Raw genomic sequence first — 18299 nt, 5'->3', positions numbered from 1 at the left:
CATAGTATTTGGCTGTTAGTTTTGGAAAGGCACCCCTGATTTGTACTAAAACTCAGTAATATTTTTTTCAGTATGTTACCATGGCTACTGGATTTTATAAGAATAATCATTAAATTACTTATAAATGACTTGAACCTCCACACACCAAGGATTTAAAAAAATATGCACTTTTTAATGACAAAACACTAGAAATTTTTGTGTGGACTGCCTCATAACAGCTTTATTTCAACAAAATGAGACCAAATTTTCAGAAATGACCTAACTGAATTGTACTACCTAAGTAGGAAGAAGAGTATGTTTTCCTAGTAGCGTGGAAGTCGTTGGTAACGTTTTGAATCTTCTTGTGCGCTCGGACTAAAGGTGCGATTTCAATGTAGAAATCTGTCATTTGAAACTTGAACACATAATTTATTGTAGAAATGTGTGTAGACAAGAGTGAGATGAGAATTTATGCGTTTAGTAATTATAAAAATCATGTAATCCAAGATAAAATGTCTGATGAGACTTTCAATGATTAGGTTAGAGTTCTGACTTTCATGATCACAGAACTGAAGAACTCGTGATAGTCTGATCAGTCAGAAATCATTATAGTAGTTAACTCGGTCTGTAGACTATAAAATTATTCACTTGCTTCAAAAACAAAATCTTAATTTGTATTTGTTTTTGTACATATAAATTGGTTACTTAAATTATGTCAGGTCATGACATGTTAAACTTCGGTTAATGCAAATGCTATGTTTTAAGCGGTTTTCAATCATAATTTTCATATCAACGAGACAAAATTAGTGTGAGATAGAGGTTAATGCAATATGGAGTGTTGTTTTTGCTGTTCTATCTACATACACAAGGAAGCATGGTTTAAGTCTCACTGAAAAGAATGCATATGCTATTATATTGACATGTCGCAGTCGGTATTCCGTACGTTTGATATCACGTGACACTCTCTCATTTCACTGAACAAAAGTAATGGAAACTTTTCAAAAATTCAAAACTCAATTAGAGCATTTGTGTCCGTTATATCCTCAATCACTTTCATATATTGAACAATTGTAAATAGTTTACTCGTTGAATCGGTTAAAATAATTTATTGAAATACGAAACACAGAACTCAAGCTCACCAAATCAAATCAAAATCGGATTGGATATTTCAACAATTAGACTGACAAAAGGAGACAATATTCAAATATCTGTTATCAGTACACAAATATCCTCTTTTTTCAAAATTGTGATAGATCTTCAACCACATTTTGAACTTAAAAAACTTGCATATATATCAAACATCCTTGAAAGTGAAAAGATTGTAGTATTTAGGATTTATATTGACACATGTAAAGCCAATGGTTGTAATTCTTTATTTCCAAAGACAATAGATCGACAAGCCACGTGTTTCCATTCGTATATATACAATGTAGTCCATGAAAATTTATACATACCTACATGTAGCTTGCAGTTGTTTTCAATTGCCCGGTACAGAGGTTTTCTGCTTCTCTAAAGCTTTTACGCCGTCTTTGAGCTAGCAGGGTGATACGTAGTTAATCAGCAAGCGGTTATAGATTCTACTTCCTGTTAGTGTTTTTGTGTCATTCGCAACACACCATCCACTGTGATGCGTAGAAACTCTAAACTTGAAGTTCAGCTGGAACGAATTGCATTCAACTGATATTGTTTTCACCAACATGAACTTAGGGCTCTGTTTCATAAAAATCTCAAATTAAGTATATCCTTAGATCCTACATTAACGCAAGTTTTGACAAAAAGATGGCCATAAATAAGAAAGCTACGGTCTCTAGAATTTGAGGAAATGTTAAAGGAATTTGAATTTGAATTGATTGCTAATTTTGTAGCATATTATAGAGGAACTTCTAAGCAAAAAGCCTACGGCTATGTGCTAGGGGTTTAAGACCAAATTTTCACATTAACACTTTAGCACTGATCTAAAGTGTAAATGTAAAATGTTTGTAAATACTTGAATTCGTTCCTACTTAAAAACAAATAGCCTATCAATAGTCAGTGCCTACTGTCGCCAATGAGTCATATCGTAGTTTCATTTTTACTGTCCACGGATGTGCAATGCATTTTGGTAAAACAATCCAGGCTACTTTTTCAAGCATAACCTAAAAATTAATGACAATTTTCATGATCCCACCTCTTTACTTCATAATTTTTTAATTCAAATTTTCAAGCGTTTAAAGTCTTTCTACTTTAAGCTAAGCCCCTATTCCACGTAAAAATCAAATGATTGTTATCTGTGTCGGTTATATAAGTACGATTGCAATAAATTATACAATATAACATTGAAATGGTAATACATGTAAATATCACACTCATTATCATGTATTGAAAACAGTTACATAAAATATTATCTGGCTTAAACAAATTTGAACCGGTTTTAACATATGCACACCATATTCATTATCAGACTAATGTTAAAGAGAACATCACATGTTCGTACAGTATTTCAGAACTTGCACTTTGTCATGATTTTGCTACGTACGTTACAACTCATGTCTTACCTCTATAACAATCAGAGAGTCTAGCTGTAGAAATTTGTTTACAAGATTACATTATCAAGGGTCAATATTTCGGTCTTTGCTGGAGGTGAACATTTTATTGAGTTGAATGTAGTAGACCTCATTAGCGGTATTTGTGAGTAAAATGAAGAAGCAATTTTACCCAAATGCACTGATGATTTTATTAATACTGAAAGTCTTTTGCATTATGATGCTTTTTCATGTGTATTTGTAAACATCCTTCGGCGAGAATGGGTAGATGTCACAATTAATGAACTAAGGAAAATAGAGGAAAAAAAGTAAGCAACAAATCATCTGTACATCTATTGTTTTCATGAACATGTTTAAAAATATGGCGTATGAAAGATTTTATTGTTTCATAGAAAAAAATTTCAATTTAGTAGATTTTTCTCAAATCCTTCCTCAAATTCTTCCTCAGATCAATTTCGACCAAACAGATCACATGAAATTGAAGAACTGAGGAAACTCTCAATAATTGAGATTTTTTATTGAACCCAGACCAGATCAATTCCCTTTATTCAGTGGGTGCAAGTTTGATTATTTTCATTCTATATGTTGGTAGGGATGAAGCGTCAACGACGTCTTTCTTTCAAAAAATGAATGACTCCAAATATTTGTCGATGGTGGCTCTGTTCGGAAGTGATGTATGCAGTTACTGGGGTGTGATTGTTTGAACCTTTTTTTAACGCTGACGCACGTCATGTTTGGTAGATAGTCTTGCATATTCACGTTGATCGAAATAAAACAGCATGTATGGTGCATTATCAAAAAAAGTTAAATATTATTCGAGTACAAATAGCTTCGTCCCCACAGGCAAAGCCTTAAATCATATTATTATTCTGATGCTTTGCACTTTTCCTGTATTTCTTAATTTCTTAATTTCTCTTTTTATTCTTGACTTAAGATTGCAGTATAACAATGATCATATTGAATTGTCGTGATATCCTGTCTCACCTTTAAACGCTTCAATGTACTGTAACTGTTTTTGAACGAATTTCGGCACTTTTGAACTCGGCGAGTCAAAAAGTAAGAACGTCTTCATTGTAAGTGTGACTTTGCAATGGAACATGGAAATAACCGAAACTGGTTATAACCGCTTTTTTAAATTTGCATTTTACATACATCATAAATGTGAAGCACGAAATAGTGAGGCATTGTTTTTATCGAAAGTCTTTTTTTCTTTTTGCACCATGAATTGGAAACAGCCAAATTTATCAAAACACAACCAAGACAAAGATACAAACAGCCAGAAACAGAAAGCAACAGTAGATGGTGGTTGGGCTTGGCTAGTGGCATTTTGTAGTTGTTTTGGTGTTTCTATAGCAACATCGTTGATCAGTTTAATGGGTATACTATATACAGCTATGTTAGACGAGCTTCCATATGATTTCACGTCACTTACCGTGATTGGATCGACGCACACTGCTCTGGCTGCTGCTGGAGGTTTGTAAATATAATTAGACACAATGGAGAGCATACCGCTGATTCAATCTTTAGTTTTTACAGTTTTTCCAACAAGATTTCTAGATTCAACATTTTTGCGGCGATGAAGTCGTAGTTATTACTGGTACATTATAGGAGTTCATTTTTTAAATGTTGTTAGATTATTCCATCTCGACATGCATGACTCTTATTTAGCGATTTTCGGCTGATTCTTTCAAGTGCTTATACGTTTTCTTAGTTGGTATACATGTAATATGTTCCTTTAAGCTCGATACAGAATGCTTTAGTTTTGAGGTTTTCCAAATTTTTTTTAGATAAATGAATGCAATGTGATAATGTCTTTTTTTAAGAATATTTACCTTTTTTATGTTCACTAATAACATCTTATTAAGAGAGTTTCACAGAGATAAAATAAAGTTACTAATTAATGATCAGTTTTCTTAGTTTTAAAGTTAATTATTCGTCATTTTATGAACTGATGTATAAAACGTTCTAATTTTTTATTGTCTTCGCATAGAGTGAGCATTGTGTACTGCAATATAAGACGCAATAAAAAATGATAAATGATAATATGCTATTAACGATTTCCGTGGAACCTTTTTTTCTTATTATTCCTCTGTCAGTAAATGTAGACATTGTTCTGTCAGTAAATGAATACATTCCTCTGTCAGTAAATAGAGACATTGGAATATCCGTTTGATATTTCTTTAAAGTGAACACAGTTGTCATGTTGCATGTAGTAGATTATGATATGACATACCTATATAAATCTTCTGTCCAAATATCAAGTGGTTTGTAGTAGTTTGAGAGAAAAAATGATACGAAAATTTTGCATGAAAACCTAAGATAAAAACATTTTAACATATTCGTCTAACATGAAGTTGCTAACGCTCGAGTTTATATTCGAATCACATGATATGGCTTACCTACAAAAAGTTTCTGTGGAGATATAAATATGCTGTGATAAGTACCTAGTGAGAACACTAAAACGGTAAATATGTGGATCCTAATCTTAAATTAAAAAAAAATAGGTCAATGCAGTTTACATGTATTATAACTATAAAACCATTACGTATGGTAAAACAAATTATACTATTTATTTACCAATTATGTTGCCGTAAGTTTATAAATATCTTTTCTTAATTAGATGATAGTGTCCATTTGATATCCACCACACAATAAGCTAGAATGGCATACGAATTAAAGATGTCAAAAATGGTCGCATTTAATTGGTTTCCCATTTTAACTTGTACCACTTTTCTTGTTATCCTTGTATATGATCAGTTCACATCTTCATGCACTCGATTTATTGGTCGTTATACCTGTCCGTCCGTTCATCTGTTCATCTTTTAAGAGTTTCTATTAGAGCAAAAACTGTATATGTGTTGAACTGAAATTTTGCACATGATATACAATAATTACAAAATGTTGATATTTGCATTTAATACATATTTGTATTTTTTGGCAAAAAGAAGATCGAAAGCAAAACATTTGTGAATTTTCAGGGTAAAACTCAAAATGTATGCTTCGTAGTAAACCTTAATTTTTTCAGTAGTTCATTGTAAGACACATTTTCATTATCATCTTTGCTAAAAACTCAGTGAATTGTAAATTCACTTCATTTGAGTGAGGAGTGCTTTCTGACAGTATTTTAGTTATATATTTTTCCCCGTCTTGTTTTATTGTTGAACTTAAATAGCTGACCATAATTTACAAACCCCTGGCCTTTTTATTAACGACCCTAAACATTGATATTTGTTTTTATAGCAGTTTTTGCTGTACCTGTGGTTGACAGGTTTGGAGTCCGACCAGTCCTTTTCGCTAGCGGGATTGTAATGTTTGCCGGGTGTATCTTATCTGCTTTTGTCACCAATTACCTCCTTTTAATTCTGTGTCTTGGTGTAATACCAGGTGAGAATGCTATATTAATTGTTTTAATGTATTTCAGTAATAGTTTAAATAATGTTAGCTTATCCGTGTAAACATATTAAACAGGAGATGTAGTATGATTGCCAATGAGGGAGTAATCCACCAATAGCCAAGAAACGAACAATTAAGCTTATTAGTGCTGCGGACAGGTATCAAAAATGCTTTAGTTTTCGAGTTTAATGGGCCTAGAGGGTATACGTCTATATCATATGTAAATGGAAAGATAAATCAATGTAGTTTTTGAATATCGTACTTATCAAAATGAAAAACGGTAAAGTTTTCTGCTATTTCGCATTAATTAGAGGAGGGGTCAAAGATCAATCGACCCCAATACACTTTGATGAGTAATTTAAGTGAAATCATTTATTGTAGGTATTAGGGAATAAGTACCATGTAAAGGTCACATGTATATAATTTCAAAAACGTAAAAAAGAACTTTTTCCGACAAAAGTTGGCTATTTAATCGCGAACAAAATTGCCCCTAAAAATTGTTGCATTTTAGTGCATTTTTAATGATTAAGAGATAATAAGACATCGTAGCAACTTACAATATATATCTAAATATTCTTTACTGAATGACAAATACGATAAACACAACGTTCTCGATTTGATCTGCAACATGAGCTTTATAAAATGCATTTGAAGTTGCAAATTTTCACATATTTTAACTACTAATCATACTAAAATTGTAAAATACGAAATTATTTTCCGGACAACCTGTTCTGTTTCCGAACTGTTGGTTCACCAGAAAAGCATGAATATTATCCAAAATAACTTATTTTTTTTTACATGATAAATATTTTAAGTGTATTTTTTAAGCAGATAGAAAAAAGTTTGACATATGTTCGTTTTGAGGAAATTGGAATTAAGAACATGATATTCATAGTCAAGAAAAAGCACCAAAAATACAAAACTAGTCAGAAGATTAACATATATAAATTTAAAGAATTAATTAGCAAGCGAGGCTGAGGATTTGGACCAGGTTCATTGGTAAGATATTAATTTTAACGCCTTTTCTCTGTTTTTCCTTAAGCGCCGGTCGATCTGTCCTTATACAAATGATATATTTCCGGTTTAAAAGAAGAGGGATACTCTGGTATTGCTTAAAAGTCATCTGGTATGTGAATGTGAAAAAGAGAACGTTATAAAGATTTTTTTTTGTAAATGGATTATTTCGAATAAAATCGGCCTTTGCTATCATATAGACCGATGAAAAGTTTCCAAGTTTTGAGTAGCTTATTTCCGATTCCTAGATTTTACAGCATCTTCGTTAGGCAAGGATTACGGTCCTGCTCCTCCCATTGCGTGAAGGGAGGGGACAAGACCGTAACCCTAGGGTAGCGAAAATGCTTATACAGTTGTGATCCCATATTCAGTTTTATTCATATTGGTATTTAGATTATAACAAATCAGAATTAGAGTGAACCATAAAGTGGCTCACTTATTCATTCTTTGCGTGAAGCGAACAGACATGATTAACTGCCCGAAAATTAAAACTATGACATTGTAAATGTTCAAAACAACTTTTCTACCTTGTAAAAATGTGGCAACAAAAGTAACGCACAATTCAATGCACAAGCCACTTACTACAACTGCTCTGTATATGAATGTTAACGCCGCAAAAAAGTAAGTTTATAACAACTTATAGTCAGTAAACATACCAAACGATAGCTTATATCCACTGTTTTTAAACGTCTTAATCAGAGCCCTTCTCTTTTTTTAATATTCTTGATCCGCCACTGGCCTGGACAAAGATGTTTCATTTGAACTTACATTCTGTAACAACTATCTTGCCATTGTGTTCTATTCATACGGCTACTACAACGTTTTGAGAGGTAAAAATATCTTAAAAGTTTTTATTGCGTCTGAACTTCTTTCTTCTTTTTGCGTTAGAATTTTTACAAGGAATCTGGTTTGTTTTTATCAACTCGTTTAGTATAATCCGTTCAGTTTGTTTGTTTGTTTGTTGGGGTTTAACGTCCGAGCAGCAATATTTCAGCTATATTCAGACAATGAACATGAAATTGATGATTACATGAACATGAAATGACGATGGTTTGCGGTCAGGTTTTCGTATTATAGCCTGACAACCCCAGCATGTAACACGCCAGGGGTACCCCATTCCACCACCTGGGGCACACATCCCAGTTGCTCTGTAGGCAGAGCGCCCTATACCCCGGCTAGGGTTCTGAGCACTATTTAGTCGCCTTTTACGACAAGCTTAGCGCTGCTGCAGGCCTATTCTTTTAACACCAGGACCTGCACAGGGCTAATCCGTTCAGAGCAGCGGCGGATCCAGAAAGGATGCATGGGATTGGCACTCCCCTTTTTATTGGAAAATTTGTCATTTTCATGTGTAAAATTGACAAAAAATGGTAAATAATATCCTAACACTCACACCCTTTTCTGAGGACCCCCGGCTGGCACCCTCCTTTTCATAGTGTGGATCCGCCACTGCAGAGAATATTGCGTTACAAGCATTAGTCTGGCGCATAATTAAACATCATAAGACATAAATATTGTGACAATATAAATATACATGTTTACACATGCTTCCATGCTAAGTTTAAAGTTCACAGTTGATGTATTGTCAAATATATTACCTTATCATGAACCCCCGAGTCGCATTTTTTGTTTGTTTGAAAATCCCTGATTCATGGTTAAATCTTTAAAGTTTTATTTGAAGTCCAAGCATATAAAGACAAATGCACCAAAAAGAATATGTATGATTTTTGTATGTACAAAAATGAATCTAAAACCTTAAGTAATAGCTTAAATATGTAAAAATTTGCAATTTCAAATTCATTTTGCAAAGCCTATGTTGTAGATCGAATCGAGAACGTTGTGTTTATTTTATTTGTTATTCAATAAAGAATATTTAGATATCATTGTAAAATTCTACGGTGTCTTATTATCTCATAATCATTGAAAATGCACTAAAATGCAACCAATTTTAGAGGCATTTTTGTTCTGTGATCAAATTATCAACTTTTGTCGGAAAAAGTTCTTTTTCACATTTTTGTAATTCTATACATGTGATCTTTATATGTTATTTCATTTCCGATACCTACAATGAACGATTTCACTTAAATCACTTATTAAAGTGTATTGGGATCGATTGATTTTTGACCCCTTCTCTAATTTATGCAAAATAGCAGAAAACTTTTCCACTTTTCAGTGTTAGAAAAGAATGATATTCAAAAATTAAATTGATTTCTCTTTCCATTGACATATGATATAGCCGTATACCATTTAGGCCCATTAAGTTAGAAAAATCGTTAGTCGTCCGCAGCACTAAATGCAGGTCTTCAATGATGGGCACATCCTATACCATAAGGCACCAAAATAAATGAAGTGAAACTATTCATAAAGGACAAAAGCATTTGACAAAGTCCCTCACAAAAGACTTTCATATAAACTTAAACATTATGGTATAGAAGACAATACTCTAAAATGGATAGGTGACTTCCTACATAATCGCACACAAACAGCTATGCTTAATAGTGAACAATCAGAAAAAAATGCAGTAACATCAGGAGTACTCCAGGACACTGTGGTTGGCCCTATATTATTCTTAATATATATAAATGACTTCCCAGAATACTTACAACACAGTACATTAGGACTATTTGCAGACATCTACTAGCATCATCTACTAAAATATTAAGAATGCAGAAGATGCATGTAAGCTTCAACTAGATCTAAACGCTGCAGCAAAATGGGGAAAAAAATGGTTAATGTCGTTCCACCCTGACAAATGTTCAATCATTAAAACCTCATAAAAAAGAAACCAGTTGACCATGATTACATCCTTCACAGGCATAAACTGAAAACAGAATCATCTACTGAATACCTGGGAATAATTATACACCTAAAATGGAAGAAACATATAGACAATATAACATCAAATGCAAGCAGACAACTAAATTTCTTAAGACTCAATCTCAAAGTACCGTCGAAAACAGTAAAAGAAAGAGCATACATGTCATTAGTACGACCCAAGCTTGAATAGAGTGCCTGCGTTTGGGGCCAAGATAATAAAAAACAAATCAACCAAATTGAGATGGTCTAACGCAGAGCAACTCGGTTCACTTGCAACAGATAGCATAACACCAGTTTTGTCGCAGACAAGTTAGAACATCTGCCAACATTACAGCTTAGGCGTATTCAGACGAGACCAGAAGTATTTTATAAGATCATTCACCTTCAACTGGCAATATACCCAACAAATCTACTTGTACCATCTGACGATAGAACCAGAAATAAACATTCCTACCATTATAAACTTATTCATACGAAGAAAGTCATAAATTTTCATATTATCCATATACCCTCATTCAGTGGAACATGCAACCAACATCTGCAGTTTCTTATAATGCAGTAGACAATATTAAACAGCAGATCACCACATCTGCTCTGTCGCAAATTTTCTGAACAGCAAGACATGTACATAGTTCTAAAAAAAACCAAAAAAAACAACAAAAAACAAAAACAAAAACAAAAACAAAAACAAAAAAAAGCAATAAAAAACTAACAAAACCACTTTTGATTGCAAAAAAAAATTTCACTGTATATAATATTTTCCATCACTTATATTAAAAGTTAAATTTATGCGGTAGCCGCGCATGCAAACGGCAGGTAACAGTCAGTATAATGACGGAGTGTGGAAATTTGAAGATAAATATATATTGACTAACTAATCTAATACGTCAAATTTGCCTATATTTATTTTAATCAGGCCAATATTGTTCGTATTGGACGGGTAAAAACCGTATTTGACAGCTAAATCCCGTATTGGTGCACTTTTGTATTTTGTATTGTACTGACAGTTTTGATAATATTTAGGCTAATATTCGGACGTTAAACAATAAATATTGGTAATTATTACCTAATTATAAGGCTTTATCTTGTTTATTAAATATACACATGTTTTTCTCTATTTTCAAAATTTATTCAGGACAGGGCGATCTATTGCACTGTCGATGTACTATTGCACGGTGCAATAGTCTCCTTGAGGAGTCTATTGCACTGACCCCATAACGACCTTTATCTAAACCTTTTGATTGGTTGAACTTTTTTAAGCGCTTCATTGAATTGGAATTTACACACAAGAAAACTCGTGTGTATAAACGTAGATGTGACTCTCGTCTGCCAATTCGTAAACATGGAGCGGTCAATTTCCTATTCCTGGTCAAATGGTTGTCTCTTTGACATATTCCCCATTTCCATTCTTTATTATATCTCATAGACAAATTAGGTAATAAAACAATTATTAAATGGGTTGGATGCAATAGACCAGAACATTTGTCGTTTGGTACTGAGAATGATCAAGTGTTCTATTGCACTCGGCCGTTGGCCTCTTGCAATAGAACACTTGATCATTCTCAGTACCTCCGGACAAATATTCTGGTATATTGCATCCAACCCATTTAATAACTGTATAATGTTCGTACGTTAATATTACTTTACAAATAATGTCATCTCTGTAGTTTGGATTATGCAAATAAAGAATTGAATTGGATTGATAATTATACAATTTTGTACAAATAACTGAAAAATATGTAAGGAACTGTGTTAACCGATATAGCAAAAACTGTCACAACCAAGACAAGTGCAATAGTTATTTTGTATAATTATCAAAATATATCAAAACCGGTTTATAATTCACAACCACCGTTACATGAAATCTATTACCAAATTAGTTGCCCCTCCAAAGGCCAGTTTGAACAATCAAAGACCTTTGCTCAAGGTATCTTTAAAATTTTTCAACTGTGTAAACATGTTGAAATTTTGACAAAAAAACTTTGATGGTCTTTGGGGAACTTTAATGGTCTTTGGCAAACTTTGATGGTCTTTGGCGAACTTTGATGGAATGGAACTCAGTTATTATTAATAGATATGAAGAAGTTTTAATGGAATTGACAATCCATAACGGTTTTTTCGGAATTTAAATAGACATGTGCGTGATTACACCAATTTGATTGATTTATATAATCAAACTTTAATCATGTAAATAGATGCATTTATCTAAAACTTCGATAAAATGTTAATGACAAACTTTGATCCGAAAAAGATGAAACTTTGGGTTGCAAATGACGACAAAAGTAATGAATGATGATGGAGAATAAATGTAAAATATTCAACGAAGCATACAGGAACTTGTCGTTTGTGTTTCAATTATCTACATATTACATCTTTATATAAGATTTTATAGCGCTACTTGTCATCTTTTATTTTAGGTTTTGCCTCATCGTTTGCATATATAACTTTTTTCATCGGTGCCAATGGTTACTTTGACAAAAAGAAAGCAATTGGAATGTCAATTGTGAGCAGCGGCAACTCTATATCTTTCGTTATTTTCCCACAAATCATAACATTAATCATCGACAGCTACGGATATCGAGGATCTCTAATAATTTTTTCTGGGATAATTTTGAACATATGTGTTTGTGGTGCCCTAATTCTGCCTTTTAGACAAATAGGTAAGGAATTTTATGTTGGATGAATTTTCCAGTTCAGTTTCATGTGTATAAAATAGAGAATTTGTCAAATTTAAATTCGGCATTTCTCTCTATTGAAACATTTAAAAAGCTTGAAACATTTCCATAATAAATTTAAGCTCGAACGTTTACAATATTTGAAAAGTATGGATATGAATATTCGTTAACTTTCAAACATAAATTATGAAGTTCAGTGCACGGTTATCAAACGGTATGAGATGCAAAAAAAATATTTTATTACATGAAATAAGTACTGTACTCCTTCAGCGATCTGAGAAACCCTCATCTTGTACGATATTTCCGTAAAGTAAAATACTAAATCATGTTGCAATTTCATTTTTTTTTAGAATCAACACCAAACCATTCTGCCACATCACCTCAAGTTACAGACTTTAGCTTCCTTAAAAGACTAAACTTCATAATAGTTCTTATCACGAATGTTATGGTACTGATAGGTATCTACTTACCTTTTGGGTTTCTACCAGAAACCATTCAATCAAAAGGTCTGTCGTCGAGCGTTTTGAACGTTGTGTTTGTCGTCATTGGAATCTGTCAGATATTAGGGCGTGTGCTTTTAGGATTTTGTTCGAGGCGGAGACCAATATACCTTGTTTTTATATGGATTGTATATGTAATATGTACAGGGTTGTCGTTCCTGATGGTGCCTTTCTGTACTGAAATGATTCATTTCGTTCTATTCAGCTGTGTCAGTGGAATATTCATGGGTTAGTATACATCCTAACAAGATACAATGGCGTAGCACCTAGTACGTTTCATGCAATTTCTACAGTACTAATGTTAAAGTACCAGAAATTCAAAAAAATTGTTTTGAAGTGTAAATACGATGTTAGGGAACTACCATTTGATTTTTACGATCAGGGAGCGTCTAGGATGACAGAAATACAATTTTTCCTTAAATTAAAGGCAAGACACTCCTAAAGGTGAAAATAAAAGACATGCGTTTTTTATTGTCTGAATATATATTGTTAAGGATTTTTGCACAAAAGAAAAAATAGGCAGAACCTCTGAGGATATTCAATTTTATATAAGTCCCCCATAAATATAAAATGGTTAATCAATAATTCCAACTTTGGCTTCGACTGTAAAAGTATTTTCGAGATCCTACGCCTTTGTCATACTAGTATTTGTATCTAAAGCCTTCATTCAAAACAAATGGGAAACAACGCTTTTATTTCTATTTATTTACGAATTCCAAAGGACGAACACAAAATTAAAACTAAGCAGAAAGTGTCTGTAGGTACATAGAGCAACTTTAAAATATCAGAAAACCAAAATAATACAAAGGTAGGGTTTCTGGGGGCTCTGCCCCTTGACCATCCAATACGTAATATTAAACTCGTAATGGGCATTCAGACGTTCCCTAAACATCCTGTCGAAATATGCCTACACGTCAAAGTACATCGGTTACACCCCTGTAATGATTACATAGGAGAACAAAGAAATTATCTGACACAGAAGAAACTGGCAACCCTTAAAATACGAAGTTTCATGTGACGACTGTGTATTGATTAACTGCCAACGAGTGCATGTTAATTTGTACATAAAGATTTTAAACTGAAATTTAATATTGGTTTGGTTAACGTCTCGTTTGATGTAGAAGTCTCTTATTTAATCCTTATTGTACAGTTACCACAGTAACATACTAAATTCGATTTTTTAAATTAAGTTTTCATCTTGTTTTAGGAGGCACACTTGTCGGAACCGTGTTATCGGTTAGAAATTTAGTAGAGGATAAGTATTTTGGTAGAGCCATGAGTTTTGTTTTGTTAGCCCAAGGACTTGGTTGTCTTATCGGAAGCCCAGTGGCTGGTAAGTGGTGGCAAATCCATATTTAATAGCATACCTCAATGTTGAAGGCCTTGCACCCATAACTGATTGTTGAAGAAGATCTTTATACCAATATGAAATTGAGTGGTACCATTTTCAATACAAAGTTAAATAGACTTCTGAGTGATTTAAATAGCTCTCTAGGTAGGAATTTGCCCTACATTATAACAAGCATTATCTTTAAATCAAAGACTGAAGTCTTCAAAGTCGCTAATCGTCAAATACTTCCTGTCACTGATCTTGCTTACTTTCTACCTCCGAAATAGCACGAATGCGGTATGCTCTATAATCGGTTAAAGAGTCGCTGTGTTTGAATCGGAAACTGGGTAATATTACATAAATTCAACGCTAACCGATCATTTTGTCTTTTCAAGTAAACTTCTCATAAAAAAACGCACATAGACATGTGTATGATATTTTTTAATAGATGTACGTTGTAGCAATCTTTTGTGTCGCTTATGATATTAACCAGGGAATAAATTAGGAACCAGCTTAAACAACTGGCAATGAATATTAATTAAGATCGGGCCCTGTTAATGTATATTACCTAAATAGTCTTGTAACGAGTCCCAGTCACTGAATCGGAAATGGGTAATGATCAATGCAAACCGAACATGTCTTATAAATTTCCTGTTCTCATTCAACCAAAAAACACACGTAGAACGCACGTGTATGATATTTAAGAGGTACATTTTTATCACCTATGAAGTTAGGACTATGACGCTATGGCGATAAATACGGCACAGATCTACAGCATTACGTGGGGTATAAATATATAATTATGCAAATCATATGCGAATATAAAGTACTGAAATTACGAGTGCAAGAAGTCGCTAACAATATGAGCGACTTTACAAAAAAGTAGCCGACGCAGTAAAATTTTGTTCTTTTCACTTAGAAGTTTCTACATTTCCTTCAAGAAAATAGCACATGGCACGTAATTTCAATTTTCGTCACAGTTTTTTTTTTTTCGAACGCCACTAAGTTTTCAGTATTTGGCCAATCGGGAAACAGAATTGCGATCAGGTGACTTGAATTTCCATAGAAGAGCGTCCTTAATGTCAAAGGGTAAAAAGCGAAACTATACAGACTACGTCAGGCAAATTAGACCCTCTTTGTTATCACAGAACACCTGTGTAATATTTTGGACACTGTCTATAAAGTTTAATGGCATGTTCAGTTATCACAAGATTACCGTATTTGACATATATTCAAACTTGAAAGACAGTGTCCAAAAGATTGCACAGGTTTACTGTGGTTATAGATAAGGTGGTGATACAATTTTTAACTAGAGCAGATTACATCACTTGGAAGTATATCTAAACCTATCGTGAAATCGGTATTCAAACTGCTATAAGACAGGTAATTTTATAAGTATAAGTAATATATAGTCACTGTAGTAACATTCTCAAATTTATATCATCTTTTTAATTTTTCACTTCACTTGGTGCTAAAAAGCGATAACAAGAAAGGTCGTATCATTTAAATGATCTTTCATTGTCATAATGAGACATATTTTTTACAAGTAAAAACGAAAAAAAATCGAGTTTATGTCTCTTTATAGCGTGTCGGCCTTAAAGAAGAACTGATTCATTATCTGATAAATAAGTAGACAAAAATTATCATCTTGACATGCAATGAACATAAAACAAGCGAGAAAAAAGTCATGACAAAAGTTAAAGACAAGGTACACATTTTTCAATTATTTTTGGTCAAATTGCATCTGATATTGCGAATGCTACTTACAACTCATATCGTTCCTTTTATCCAATTTCAGCTTTCCTACAGGACATCACCGGGGACACTTCTACGCCTTTCTTTTTCGGTTGTGGAGCACTTGTATTTGGTGGACTGATAATAACCCCCTTTTGGAGGGTTAATGTTCAGATGAAAACTGAAATTGTTCTGGATGTAGAAAAAAATAACTATAAACTGTACCACTTATCAATGGAAACGAAGGAACAAACAAATATTGTGTACGAAAGGGATTTTGGAATGCATGAAATACCTTATACTTGAGCCCGTTGATATGAAAAATTAGACACTTTTTTCGGAAAACCATGACCATTGAATATTATTTTACAACTATTTCCTTAATTTTACCTCCAATGGAGGGGTTATACTACTGTTTCAGTCCGTCACACTAATGAGTAATGGTGTTTTTTTTTCTCTTTTGACATTTGATAGAGCCACTTGATAATTTGACATAAGCTTTATATGGGTAGTACCATATTATGAAATATAAGTTCAGGCTGTGTGTAAAATACCTATACACTACTGACGCATCGATTTTTTATAAGTATATATGGGTCTGAAAAATTTCCAATGATGTTAGAACTGTCAAATTTGCGAAACAAATTTTTGGTCGTTCCCTCCGCGGGACTCGAACTCGTACCGCTGTGACATCTATGGCCTGCATTGAGTCCAGCGAGCTAGACCACTCGGCCAGCTAGTCTATATAAAAATTGTATGGTTTATATATAAATATCCGATGGAGCAGTGTAGCGAATAGATTCGTCATATTCTGAAATGTTGTATTGTATTGATTTGTTGTGACATGCATCATTAATTTGAACCTCTATCCTACATAATAACACCTAGATGACCTGTTCCGTACTACCATACATCGTGTATTAAGTTCAAGCCCTAGATTAATCCGACGAGGAGGAAAGACCCGGCCAGCGAAAGCTATATTTCTATATAGCCTAGGTGGCCAAGTGGTCTAGGGCGATGGACTTAGTGCAGGCGGTGTTGCCATAGATGTCACAGCGGTACGAGTTCGAGTCCCGCGGAGGGAACGACCAAAAATTTGCTTTGCAATTTTGACAGTTCTAACATCGTTGGGAATTTTTCAGACCCTTCTATAAGTTTACGTTATCTTCCCTGTATCAATTTGATCCGATGGATCAGTGTAGCGAATAGAGTCGTCACATTCTGAGACGTTGTATATATATATATATATATATGGTATATTGTAGTCAATGGAAAGGGCCGTTCATTGATTGGGATTGTTGTTCGTTGAAACACTTATAGTATATTTTCTTGTTTCTGCAAGAATATAAAATATAATTTGTTATATCTATAACGATTGTATTTCGGTATGGAATTCACAATTGTAACTAACCCTTTTAGGATAGTTTTTTTTCTTGCTGTAAATAATCCTGTTTTATTTTATTTGTTTGTATTGTTTTTTGATGACTATGAGTATATGACGATGATAAATTATTTAATAAAATATTTATTTTAGTATGTGTTGTCCGATTGTAAGCGAATAAGATAACATACTCAACATAAACAAAGTACCCTTCCTTATATTTATTTTCAGTTTTAGTAATTGACTCTCAACAGGGACAGAGAAAAATTAAAAGAGTTGACGAGCGGTCTCTGGATATAATTTATTTATTTAGAAAGCTTTACACCAGTTAATTCAATTAAAATTTTTGACTTTTTAACATTATATACTAGCTAATCCGACAATATCTTGAAAGGCCGTCTAAAATAAATCGTCCACAACGTATTAAACTGAAAGAGTGGCTAGAGTTATTGGTTCGGTAATTTTGTTATTAGCCTTTTTTTCTGAATAAGGGTGTCCTTCCGGCTTTTCAATCTAATAAACCAAACGTTAAAGACAGATGTTCTTTTCCTGTTGCCTCAATTTAATGAATAAAACATTTAACAAACCACATCATTGGGTAGAAGGAGTAATCAAGGGAACCAAGATTATAGCGGTAATCAAAATAATGTAATCCAGGGACAAAGAACAGACATGGAAAACAGACATACACAACAAAGAACATAAAGTAACTAAAATCATACATACAAAGTAACAAAAGTAAATGAGCAACTCGGACTCCACTAAAAACTGGGAGCATGGACCAGGTGCACCGGTAGAGTTATGGCTCTTCTAACGGAATAGAGAATCTGTCAGCTTTTTGCATTTTTTTTCAGCTAAAATATACATTTTTTGTACATTAACCATTTTTGTATACTGGTACAAATGTTTAAGTTTTACCAATATGATGAGGTAATTATAGATCTAGAATGCTAC

At 33.3% G+C, this 18299-nt stretch overlaps 1 protein-coding gene across 1 annotated transcript; it reads left to right on the top strand.

Moving 5' to 3' along the window:
• The first annotated feature begins 3673 nt into the window (after positions 1-3673).
• On the top strand, positions 3674-17679 carry LOC148625136 (monocarboxylate transporter 12-like). The gene is made up of 6 exons (XM_088568445.1): positions 3674-3974; positions 5742-5885; positions 12143-12385; positions 12751-13128; positions 14108-14233; positions 16029-17679. Exons 1-6 carry the CDS (start codon positions 3722-3724, stop codon positions 16268-16270), a joined length of 1386 nt encoding a protein of 461 aa, XP_088424571.1. The 5' UTR covers positions 3674-3721; the 3' UTR covers positions 16271-17679.
• The last annotated feature ends 620 nt before the right edge of the window (positions 17680-18299 follow it).

The sequence above is a fragment of the Perna viridis genome, chromosome 2 (genome assembly GCF_037379345.1).
Source record: "Perna viridis isolate PV_CMFRI_1.1 ecotype Kerala chromosome 2, ASM3737934v1, whole genome shotgun sequence".
Taxonomy (NCBI): domain Eukaryota; kingdom Metazoa; phylum Mollusca; class Bivalvia; order Mytilida; family Mytilidae; genus Perna; species Perna viridis.
The sequence above is the reverse complement of the archived record's forward strand: the minus strand, read 5'-3'. Positions and strand labels throughout refer to the sequence as shown.

Bases quoted from the DNA above. Each gene is read 5' to 3' on its own strand.
- LOC148625136 (XM_088568445.1), top strand. From the start codon at position 3,722: ATGAATTGGAAACAGCCAAATTTATCAAAACACAACCAAGACAAAGAT. The intron at 3,975-5,741 runs GTTTGTAAATAT...TTGTTTTTATAG, and splicing joins TGCTCTGGCTGCTGCTGGAG to CAGTTTTTGCTGTACCTGTG. The intron at 14,234-16,028 runs GTAAGTGGTGGC...ATCCAATTTCAG, and splicing joins TATCGGAAGCCCAGTGGCTG to CTTTCCTACAGGACATCACC.